This window comes from Xyrauchen texanus, chromosome 31, assembly GCF_025860055.1.
Source record: "Xyrauchen texanus isolate HMW12.3.18 chromosome 31, RBS_HiC_50CHRs, whole genome shotgun sequence".
Taxonomy (NCBI): Eukaryota; Metazoa; Chordata; class Actinopteri; order Cypriniformes; family Catostomidae; genus Xyrauchen; species Xyrauchen texanus.
In genome coordinates, this window is record NC_068306.1 from 13,030,454 (window position 1) to 13,043,166 (window position 12,713).

At 36.7% G+C, this 12,713-nt stretch overlaps 1 protein-coding gene across 2 annotated transcripts in view; it reads right to left on the reverse strand.

Annotated features, from left to right (window-relative positions):
* Positions 1-5,861: 5,861 nt before the first annotated feature.
* Positions 5,862-12,713, reverse strand: part of LOC127625359 (stromelysin-3-like) — a 31,518-nt gene continuing 24,666 nt past the window's right edge. For both annotated transcript variants that reach the window (XM_052100618.1, XM_052100617.1), the window contains exons 4-8: positions 10,053-10,186; positions 8,773-9,008; positions 8,440-8,644; positions 6,900-7,160; positions 5,862-6,150 (exon numbers count right to left, since the gene is read on the reverse strand). In XM_052100618.1, coding sequence (XP_051956578.1) covers positions 6,026-6,150; positions 6,900-7,160; positions 8,440-8,644; positions 8,773-9,008; positions 10,053-10,186 — 961 coding nt within the window. In that variant the 3' untranslated portion in view covers positions 5,862-6,025. The remainder of the gene's footprint in view (positions 6,151-6,899; positions 7,161-8,439; positions 8,645-8,772; positions 9,009-10,052; positions 10,187-12,713) is intronic.

Below are 12,713 nucleotides of genomic sequence, written 5' to 3' on the forward strand. Positions count from 1 at the left end.
AACGTGAGGGTAAGTGATGACAGAATTTTCCATTTTGAAAAATCTCTTTAAGTCATTATTCACTGAAAATCTTCCACTCCACTGAATGAACGATAACAGCAATTTTATGTAAAGTTTTAAGTAGTAAAAACAAACACAGTGAACAATTCAACCACAGTGTTGTTAGTTAAAAAAAGAACTCATTGTAGAGCTTGTTTTGTCCTATTTATCTTGGCTGTGGTTTACTTGTTAATAGTTTAGTAGGGCATCTAAAATTACTTTGTGTCTGATCTTTCATCATTTGTATCTTATGTCCTCGCTTAGACAAACAAATTGAACATTCCACTCTTATGAAGATAATCTTCCATAGGGGATGATAAATAATCTGGAAAGTTAACTCTTTGTTAACTTCATTTCATTGCTTTTAATCATGCCAGGATTCACACTGAGTAGGACTGGTCATGATTTTAAAAAATGCCAGTGCTTTCATTTAAATGGAATTTGAAAAGCCAAATGTTTTTCAGTTGTACTGTGCTCTGTGATTTGTCTGAAAATACAGTTTGTGAACATACACACAATCTCTTTTTTAATTTAATGAGAGAAATACTGTGGGGTCGGCAGGGTCAACTGTTTGCGCATGCTTGTGCTTAGACCAGTGCAGACTTGCTTCACCCTAAAGGCAAACGTCATTCTTCAAGTTCAAAATCTAGACATGTGTTTTACAACATACTCTTAGAAGAGAGACAAGTGTGTGCATAACAGCATTTTAAAAAGTCTTGTACAAAGTCTGGCTTTAGTGAGTAATGATCATCACAAGAAAACATGCCATGGCTTCTTGAAAACTTTGTATCATTTAATAGCTAGTAAAGAGTGTGTCCTGGGTGGTTCTGAGGGGACTGCTAAGATGTTCTAGGTGGTCATTAATGTGTTGCTATGTGGTTGCTAGGGTGTTTTGGGTGGTTGCTAAGTGGTTATACTGGCCCAAGTCAACAGAGCCCATAAGTCTCTAAAATATTCTGATACTACCTACTATAGGTCTTCCTAAGGTTCCTCCGTCAATGCGAGTCAAAGTGATGTTTTCATCCACTTTATCATCCACCAGGCAAAACTTGCAAGTCTGATTGCCAAGTTAAGCAATAGCACACTTCTCCTCAACAAGCTGAGCAATTTGACCTCATTCACGTCCATAGCATAAAAAGTGCAGGATTAGTTATGCGCAGAAGTATGTTTAATACTAAGGGTTAGGGTTTTGAAAACCAAGTAGCAATGTTATTTTGGTTCTAGGTGTCTGATTGACACTCTCTAATAGGATTCTGACTAAACGGGCAAATCAGTTACTTCACAGGCAGGTCAAAGGTGCATCTGCTTCTGTCACTTCAAAGGGGAGAGTGTTATTTAACATACATTTTGGACAATAAAAGTAAGGACTTGCAATTCATTTTCTGTCTCTATAACCATGTAAACCTTAAAAATTATTTGATTTACACAGCTAACTATAGTCACTGTCAACTATATATATAGGGCCCTATTTTATACCATAGGTCATAAGTGCAAAGTTAATGGGCATGGCTAATAGGTTTTGGTATTTTCACGGAGCTCTCCAAACTGCAAATGCAGGTACATAGTTTAGACTTTGCACTGAAAACAAACATGGCATTGAAACGTCTTAGAGCAATGACTTATTTCTCAGGAAAATAGCAAATTGCGCTTTGCACAACTTCATTTACATACACGACACCCACAGATGGTACAAACACTTCTTCCCACGGCCACTTGCGCTTTGCACTGGCACAAAAATGTCACAGAATTAATGCTCTCACTAAAATTGGATAAGATGTGGCGCACTATTTTCACTCGCACTTAGCGAACAATTTTCTTGAATGATCTGCACAGAACACAAAAATGCCATTAAAATGGTTAAAAATTATTGTTTTGACTCAAAGCATCTTGGTCATCAGATTTGGTTCTAGACTTTGTTAAAAAGGTCAACAAAGTGGATTTAGTGAGCCACTTCAGTGCACATTATTAAGAATATGTTCTTTTTAATAACACAAGAATCAGGGTTTGTGTTTCCACCAAAGCAACCCAACATTTTTAGTTGCTCAAGTAAAACCCTTCAACATGTGGTAACTTGGTGAAGGATGGTGCCAGCAGATGCTGCAAATTAACTAAAACCGTGATGTCATTATGTTACAATGTCATTGTGCTACAAATCTGCTCTGTGTAAGTCAAAATGGTTCTGGATTGGACTCAGCAGGGGGGCCGTGTTCTATTTCCACTCTCAGACCCCTGGAAGAACATAAAAGAACCAGACACATGAAAAAACTGCTTACTTCTCTCATAGGAGACCAGAAACACTGATAATATTATGAACCACCTGGGAAGGAAATACAATTTAAAAACAAAAGCTTTATACAGAGCTTATGAACATTGAACAAAACCTTTCAACAATGATTAGACAGAACACAATAAACAAAGAGACAATTTTATTGGAGCTGAAAATATAATACAATTCTTTTTATGAAGTATTTACACAGTAAAAGCAATAACAAGAGAAAGAATCGGTTATATTAAATACATTAATTATAATTTCATTAGAAAGTGAATGAGAGGTATATTTGCCAGTGCTTTGTGAAGACTATGACGATTTTACACCTCATTAGCTCAATTATACAGAAAGTTGTATTGCAATTATTTAACACATGATCTGAAAAAAGACTGGATCAACAGTATCAGTGGCCTGCACTGGAACATTTACAATATCATCGAGCCTTTTTTCCAGACTCAGAGAAATAGTTCACCCAAAGACGAAAATTCTCTCATCATTTACTCATGCTATCCTAGATGAGTATGACTTTCTTTATTCTGCAGAACACAAACAAAGGTTTTTAGATGAATATCTCAGCTCTGTAGTTCTACAAAGCAAGCTAATGGTAAATAGAACTATGAAGCTCCAAAAAGCACATAAAGGAAGCATAAAAGTAATCCATAAGATCCAATCGATTTTGGATGACAACTGACCAAAATATAACTCCTTATTCACTGTACATCTTGTAATTGCGGTCTCTAGGCACGATCATGATTTCAAGCTCGATTACATTTCCCAGCACTTGATACATGCGCAGAGCACTAGATGATGCTAGGAAGTGTAATCGGGCTTGAAATCTTGATCGCCAAGGCGACTGCTGTCAAGATATATAGTGTAAAATGAGTTACATTTTGTTCTGTTCTTACCCAACATTGATTGGATCGCTTAAGCAGACAAGGTTTAAACCACTGGAGTCTTATGGATTAATTTTATGCTACCTTGATGTGCTTTTTGGAGCTTCAAAGCTTTGATCACCATTCACTTGCATGGTGTGGACCTGAGATATTAGAGCTGAGGTTTAAGGTAGGCCAAAAGGGGCTTTCCCAAGTCGCTTTACTGTTGGTTTGCCGAGTATTGTAGGTCTGAAATAGCTGGAGACTGCTGTATGTAAGTCCATAAAAATAATGGTTACGTTTACTTTGGTCTGTGAAGTAATGACAGACAGGCTTATGAAATGTTAGCACATATACTGTGCATATGTGCTATATTAGAATATCTTCATAAAAATAACCACTACTCTGAGGGGGAAAACGCTACTGGAAAACAGGTCAGAGTGGAAAGCCAAGTGATCATAACTCCAGTGTGGTTAAAGAGTAAAAAACATCATAGCTTCAACATGGAAAATTAACTTCATCTCTCTGTTGTTGTTGTTGTTGTGTCATTTGAAAGACTCTAACAGATCATTATAAATATTTGGGAGCAAAACTGTAATGTTTGAGGTATATATTTATCTTCTATAAATGTTTTAGGATCTATATTTGTACCATATGTGCTTCCATGATAAAACTGCTGATACAAATAATAATAAAAAAATTATAAAATAATATTTGGAATATGGGCATTAATTATCTAAAATCACTGTGATTTGACAGTGTATATGGCAAAATGTTACAGTACTTCTCCAGAAGAATGGCTGTTATGTTATCCTAAACTCTATCAATACTAGCAACAAAATATACACATAATAAATAATCAAGCACACAATAAGTAAAAAAAAAAAAAAAAAAAAGTATTTTAAGGTCAAGAGTTTCCTGCTTTTCCTGAGAGAGAGAGAGAGAGAGAGAGAGAGAGAGAGAGAGAGGGGGGAGTCCTTGTGTATGTATTATGTTGCAGAAGAGAATATCCAGCAACAATCAATTTCAGTTTTCTTTGAAAAATATATGCGACAGTAAACATGCAATTGCACCTTGAGTTATAGGTGGAGCAGTTACACACTACCTGCTTGAAAGGACAGAAAAGTGATCCAGTGGTCAAATCTGGAAATACTGACATACAGGTGAAACTCGAAAAATTAGAATATCGTGCAAAAGTTCATTAATTTCAGTAATTCAACTTAAAAGGTGAAACTAATATATTATATAGACTCATTACAAGCAAAGTAAGATATTTCAAGCCTTTGTTTGATATAATTTTGATGATTATGGCTTACAACTTATGAAAACCCCAAATTCAGAATCTCAGAAAATTAGAATATTGTGAAAAGGTTCAGTATTGTCGGCTCAAAGTGTCACACTCTAATCAGCTAAACACCTGCAAAGGGTTCCTGAGCCTTTAAATGGTCTCTCAGTCTGGTTCAGTTGAATTCACAATCATGGGGAAGACTGCTGACCTGACAGTTGTGCAGAAAACCATCATTGACACCCTCCACAAGGAGGGAAAGCCTCAAAAGGTAATTGCAAAAGAAGTTGGATGTTCTCAAAGTGCTGTATCAAAGCACATTAATAGAAAGTTAAGTGGAAGGGAAAAGTGTGGAATAAAAAGGTGCACAAGCAGCAGGGATGACCGTAGCCTGGAGAGGATTGTCAGGAAAAGGCCATTCAAATGTGTGGGGAGCTTCACAAGGAGTGGACTGAGGCTTCAAATGTCGTATTCCTCTTGTCAAGCCGCTCCTGAACAACAAACAACGTAAGAAGCGTCTTACCTGGGCTAAAGAAAAAAGAACTGGTCTGTTGCTCAGTGGTCCAAAGTCCCTTTTCTGATGAGAGCAAATTTTGCATCTCATTTGGAAACCAAGGTCCCAGAGTCTGGAGGAAGAATGGAGAGGCACACAATCCAAGATGCTTGAAGTCCAGTGTGAAGTTTCCACAGTCTGTGTTGGTTTGGGGAGCCATGTCATCGGCTGGTGTTGGTCCACTGTGCTTTATTAAGTCCAGAGTCAACGCAGCCGCCTACCGGGACATTTTAGAGCACTTCATGCTTCCTTCAGCAGACAAGCTTTATGGAGATGCTGACTTCATTTTCCAGCAGGACTTGGCACCTGCCCACACTGCCAAAAGTACCAAAACCTGGTTCAATGACCATGGTATTACTGTGCTTGATTGGCCAGCAAACTCGCTTGACCTGAACCCCATAGAGAATCTATGGGGCATTGCCAAGAGAAAGATGAGAGACATGAGACCAAACAATGCAGAAGAGCTGAAGGCCGCTATTGAAGCATCTTGGTCTTCCATAACACCTCAGCAGTGCCACAGGCTGATAGCATCCATGCCACGCCGCATTGAGGCAGTAATTAATGCAAAAGGGGCCCAAACCAAGTACTGAGTACATATGCATGATTATACTTTTCAGAGGGCCGACATTTCTGTATTTAAAATCCTTTTTTTATTGATTTCATGTAATATTCTAATTTTCTGAGATTCTGAATTTGGGGTTTTCATAAGTTGTAAGCCATAATCATCAAAATTATATCAAATAAAGGCTTGAAATGTCTTACTTTGCTTTTAATGAGTCTATATAATATATTAGTTTCACCTTTTAAGTTGACTTACTGAAATTAATGAACTTTTGCACGATATTCTAATTTTTCGAGTTTCACCTGTATCTGACACTCTACCTGACAAATCTTGCAGCTCTCTAATTAGTGCCACCTTGATCATGTGCAACTGTTTGGAGGATAGTAGGTGGTAAAAAAGACCCCAGTGATGAATTTAGGATTAATTACATCTAGCCCACAATTTATCAATACAAGGAGGCAGAGCAACCGAAGAAATCCATACCGATGTAGCGTGGATATCCCTCTAGCACCTGCACTTCCACTGGGTCGAACTTCCAGTACTGATTTCCTTTTAAGAAGTGGGCAAATCCTGTGGAGATATATGGAATGAGGAGACGTTAAACCATATTGTAAATACTTGCCAACTTTTCTGTCAATGATAACCTGTGTAAACTTTATTTCCAGACAGAAGATATTCAAAAATGACATCCTTAAATGCGACAACTGATCTTGACATATCCTAGCCTAATATGCAGAGTTAGCTACAGGACGTTAAAAAAGTCATCCTTGACTAATCAATACCTGACCCTAACTATTAGTGTTTCAAAATGCAGAAGTGAAATGAAAAAGCACATATTCTGAAGCAACCACATCATATCAGTGCCACTTCTATGATTCTGTCATGTCACTTGTTAGCTTGAGTCCATGGCTGGACTTGACCTGCATTCTTCTGACTTGAAGTCCAGAACCCTACCAGGTGAGCTACCGTGCAAGCTATTTATGTTGGATTAAGTGTATAAATGTAGGTGGGTCTGTAATACAAGCATTAAAATATATAGTTTTTCAAAAGATGCATTAGAGTAAATGTGTGTTGATATTATAAAATAGCAGGGTCTGAGTAATAGAGAGAAAAGTAAGTATTTATTAAGTCATAATCAGCCATTATCAAAACATTCTTCTGTTTGTTTCAGCAAGCAATGACTTGACCAATGGCGTGAGTTTGGGGCAGGGCAATCATTTTGTACAACCAATGTGCCAATGTCTGTACAAACAGACAGGAGGAATTTTCTAGAATCTGTTTCAAACGTTACACACTTCAGCTTTAAGTGACAGTCCTACCATAACAGTCCTGGAAAGCAGCGTCTATGTCATTCGGTATGCCTCTCCAGTCCCTCATGCTGCGAACGTTGGTTGTGTCTACACGGTTTTCCAACGGGTTGAAACGCCAGTAGCTTCCTGACTTGAAGAAGTAGATCTTCTGGGCCTTGTCTTCTCCCCACATAAGGGCTGCCTGAATGTCAGTCACTGTTAGACCCAGTCGCTGTACTGAGTCTGGGCCAGTGATCTGCCGCTCTGCATCAAACACCCAGTAACTCTGACCTATAGAGAGAACAGTGGTGAGAGACACTAAGAACATGCACACAGACCAGATACACTTGGTATGAACTAGATCATATATTGTGAAAGATATATAATTATATTGAGCTTGTCAGTCTGGTAAACAGACATCACTCGTGTGAAAAGCACAAAAGTAAATGGGCCTATATACTGTATATAGCATGTATGTATATATATATATATATATATATATATATATATATATATATATATATATATATATATATATATATATATATAAATCATCATAAATGTATTTACTTTATACTTTGTCTCAAATAACTTGCAATAAATTTGTTACTGATCATTTATTTTCATTTGTACTTTTTTTTTTGTTTTGTTTTTTTTTTGCAGATAGAGTTAATTAGTACAATTAGACAAATTTTTACAGATATGTCTCTTTCATACAAGTATGTATGCATGCCATAAAATCAGTGGACATATTGTAATTACAATTTGGGCAAAACCTGCTGTTTTCCAGTGTACTCTTAAATAATATGATCAAATGGGCAGATTCAATTCATATCAAACTTTATTGGCGCAAAACTTAATTGTACATTGCCAATGTATTATTAGACATTATACATACAGATATTAAATGTATTAAATGCTGAAGTTTAGTTTTTTGTTTTCAAATCTTTTTTTTTTTTTGTTTAAAATCTTAAAACTATTATTTTCTCTGGCAATCTGCCTTAAATTTATGTCACATTCTCATATTTTCTTCATGTTTCTACTTATAGAAGTGTAAGTTCTGAATTTAAATAAAAATGAAATTGCTTATTTGTTTATGCAAATTAATGATCAAATTTAGACATTTACATGTAAATAAGATAAAAATATAAATTCCCAAAAGAAATGCATAATTTTATTCGGGAGACAAAAATATGTAATCATTATCTTTAAAAAAAAAGAAAAAAGGGTTACACACCTAACCCTTCCAGTAGAAAATGACCGCTAATACCAAAGGAAGGTGCCATTTTCAATACCATAGGAGGGTTAATTTATAATGATACAATTGTTCATCATTAGTTCATGTTAGCTCAAAAAGCATTAAAAAAAATACATCTTTTAGCAAATAATACGTATATATGTACCATTAAATGCTAAAATTTGCATTAACCAAGATTAATGAGTACTGGAAAAGTATTGGTCATTGTTAGTTCATGTTAACTAATGTAGTTACCTAATGTAAACAAATACAACCTTATGTAAAGCGTTATCAACTAACCTCTGACTGGCAGTTTATTTTGAGATAATTTACCTTGGAAGAGCCAGATATTTCCAGACTTGTCCTCAAAAGCAGCATCAATGTTGTCTGGGATTCCTCTCCAGTGCCTGGATGCCAGTGCAGGATATCCAGCCTGGAGTTTACCATTACGGATCCGCCATACATAACCCGACTTGAAGAAAAACAACTCGCCTCGGATCATAGATACAGCATCGAAGTCTGTTTGGCAAACATCAGGCTAGACAGATGAAAATGAGAGAGAGTAGCAAAAGATCAATTCCCAAGATCATATTTATCAATATTTTTGTACTGTAAAATACAGTTTGTACTAAGTACTAATTGGACCATTTCAGTAATATCACACACCATTGTGCTTTCGACCTCATTGGTTTCTGTGACTTTAGGTGGTCTCTCCTTCTTTATTTTCTCATCTGAGTGTTTTGACCCATATAGGGACTGTATGCCCCGCTTGTCATCCTCACTCAGTTGGAGTGGGTAGGAGAAGGTGTAGAAAGGAGACATCACTGCGCCTGGTTCCATGGAGTGCTGCAATCCTAAAACATGACCAAACTCATGAGCAGCCACTTGAAGGAGGTCTGTACCTAGAGAGAATTGAAAAATAAAGGTCATTTATTTTATGGATTTAGCATTACATGCACTGTAAAATGTATCAGAGTGTAGTCCAGAATATGTAAAGGGATTGTTCACCCCAAAATGAATATTCTGTCATCATTCACTCATACTCATTGCTGTTCCAAAACCATATGACTTTCTTTCTTCTGTGTAACACCAAAGGATGTTAGAGACTGATAGCCTCAGTCGCCATCTTTGATTCCATACAATGAAAGTGAATGGTGGCTGAGGCTGTCATTATGCTTAACATCTTCCCCAGTGGTGGCGTTTGTGTATGGCATTGTATGGCAGTTGCCATACCCTAACATGCTGACAAAAATATATACCTCATTAAGATGCAGTATGTCAGGATGTGTCTGCCTTGTTTCCACCCAAAGCATTAGCATCTTAGAATTATGGGCTGTTTCCCAAAGGCATCATCATTTAAGTACTTGAAAATGGTTGCAGACACCAGCAGGACAATCGCAAAAATTGCACCTTATATAATTTAATACAGATAATTTCTTACATTTTATGCAGTTTATGCAGATGTATATACAATGTGACCATAAAACTTCCAAAATTCAAGGATTTTGCCATACCCTAGGCTTTTGTGAATCTCGTCGCTGATCTTCCCTGTGTACCATCGAAGAAATAAAGTCAAATGGGTTTGGAACAACAAAGGTGAGTAAATGGTCTGCACTTATATAGCGCCTTTTTAAGCCTTAACGGTATTCAAAACGCTTTACACTGCATCTCATTCACCCATTCACACACACATTCATACACCAATGGCGGCAGAGCTGCTATGTAAGGTGCTAGCCTGCCATTGGGAGCAACTTGGGATTCAGTGAACACTTCAGCATGTGGAGTCATGTGGGCCGGGATTCGAACCACCAACCCTGTGATTAGTGGCTGACCCGCTCTACCAACTGAGCCACAGCTGAGTAAATTATGTCATTTATGAGTGAACTATCCCTTTAAATAAAAGACTGTTCCCAGCACTTACAGTTCACTCAAACTCCCTTACTCACCCATACTGTTGCCCACCGTCCAAGACTCATCATAGTCAAAGTGAATATCTCCCTCCCTATACGTTCTGGGGAAAAAGGCATGGGCAAGAATTCCTCCTGGGCCATCGAAAGGAAGATTGTCTCCATGCCAGTACCTAGATTTCAAAGACAGTATCATAGGCAAAGGACATTCTCTTTCCCTTATTCCCATTTCAATTAAGACCACACTTCATTGCATGTCATGATTAATGTAAATGAGGGTAAGGATATGACCTGGATAGAGCCAATGCCACGACTAATATTCAAACATGCTGTTCTTTAATATTATAGTGTAACAAACACTCCCAGAATCCATTATCCAGTTGTATTTATTTATTTATTTTGGAATTCATGTAAAATTCCACTCTGGCTGAATGGAATAGAATAGCCAAACCCAACATTCTCCATTGTGAAAAGTTGAGAGGATGAATTGCCCACACAGAGTATTGCTGGATGACAGATCTCTAAGATTTGTAAGTCTTGAATAAATCTGCAAGTAAAACCATTCGGACAAAAAATGACCTACAAACAGATTTCACAACGTTTACAAGAAATGCAAAGCTTTGATGGATGCTTGGTCCACTGCTATCCCATTGATTGAATCTGAGACAAACGGAACAGACATGCTTCATGGCATGGCATCTGACCTCCACGTTTTACATTATGCTTGATGGATATAGATATTTTCCTTTCCTTTGAAGAAAATAGTTATCCCTCATTTGAGCTTCACGAGTGTGTATATGACAGACACAATGACTTTGTGCTAAAAGGAGGTCAACTTTTTATGTAAGGAATCCAGGCATTAATTTTCAAACAGAAAAAAATCTCTACAACTGTGCAGGGAAAGAGCCACTGGCTTGAATAAAGACTCTACAGAAGGAAACTAAATATACTCTCAAAAGAGCCATAACATTTATATAGGTCTGGTGTGTAACGTAGGTGCACACTGTAATGTATAACAAGTACTTTTAAGGGTCTTGTTCGCATGCCAAATAGGTGCATATGTTCAACGGAAGGAATAAATACATACCTCAAAGGCAATTTGTAGTAATAATGTTGTATCACAAAAGTCATGCTTTTAGGGTCCAAAATTAACACTGGCTAAGCATCAAATGCAAGCAAAAGTTTGTTTTGAAGAGTAAATAAAAGAGTAAGCTACTTGCAACAAGAACTGCAACATTTCATGGTTTATATCAAATTATAAGAACTATAAGAATTAGTTTGACCCTGAGAGAACCAAAGATCCAAATAAAGCATCTATTTAAAGGGATAGTTCACCCAAAAATAATAATTCTGTCATAATTTACTCAGCCTCATGTTGTTCCAAAACCTAATGAAGTTCTTTCTTCCATGGAACACAAAAAAAGATGATAGGCAGAATTGCACCCTCAGTCACCATTCACGCTCATTGTATGGACAAAAGATGCAATGAAAGTGAGAGGTGACTGAGGCTAACATTCTGGCTAGTATCTCATTTTGTGTTTAAAGAAAAAATAGATAGAGTAAAAAATCATAGAGTTCTATAAGTTTGGAACAACATGATGGTGAGTAAATGAAGACAAAATAAAAAAAAAAAAAACGATTTGGATCTCTTCAAGTTTGTGGTTTTTATATAAGCATATGTCAGACTCTCGTTCCAACAATTCAAAAACCCGGTAATGCTGATATGAATCGAACAAGCAGAATAAAACCATTGTAATAGGGACAGTACATTTGTAATAAAATCATGCAAAATATAGTTTATGGCCAGTAAATGTTCTCAATTCACTTGCCATTGGCAGGTGTAGCAAACAGCTCATTTTGGACCCTGAATGCTTTGCTTCATTCAGGTTTTCAAAAGAAAGAGAAAAAACCTTATACAGTAACTGCAGGATTTAGAGCAGCAGTGTTGCATGTCCACATGCTAAACATAACAGAAACCTGTGATCTAAACCCAACAGGTGTGCTTTGTTATGACACTTCTCTTCTCTTCTCTTTTCTCTCTCTCTCACTCTCTCTCACTCTCTCTCTCTCTCTCTCTCTCTCTCTCTCTCTCTCCTCTTATCATGGGAATGCATAAAGAAATGTACCTGTATGAACGGATGTGCACTGTATATTTTTTTGCTATAATCCTAAACCGACACCTCCGGCTTAATCTCCTGCTTCTAGAAGAGATGAAAAGCATCTGTGTTTGTCTAGTGAAGTGGAAAGTTTTCCTCTTTGTGTCAGTGAATGTGTCTCTTAACTAACAATGTAGTGTCACAAGTTCTGTGAGAGGCCTCAGAAACAGTAATTTATCAATACTCAATAAGAAGATTAAAGACCAGTACTAGATAAATAATAATAAATAAATACAAACTAAATGGTAAAAGGTTGCCATAGATGATAATTTTTCAGTTGCAGTGGAGTCTTGAGATACAACTTGCAAACTTTAATAAACTTCAAAATAGTATATATTTTTTTTCTAGAGCACCTTTCTAGAACAGATGTCACAAAGTGCTTAAAATCCACAATATAAAAACAAGAAAGCATAAAAAAACAGAGACAAAACAAACAAATTAGACAAAAGCAATTTTAAACAATTAGATGATTTTTTTAAAATGACCACAGATCTTAAATCCAAAGGGAGAGCATTCCACAATTTGGGAGCAACAACCTCAAATG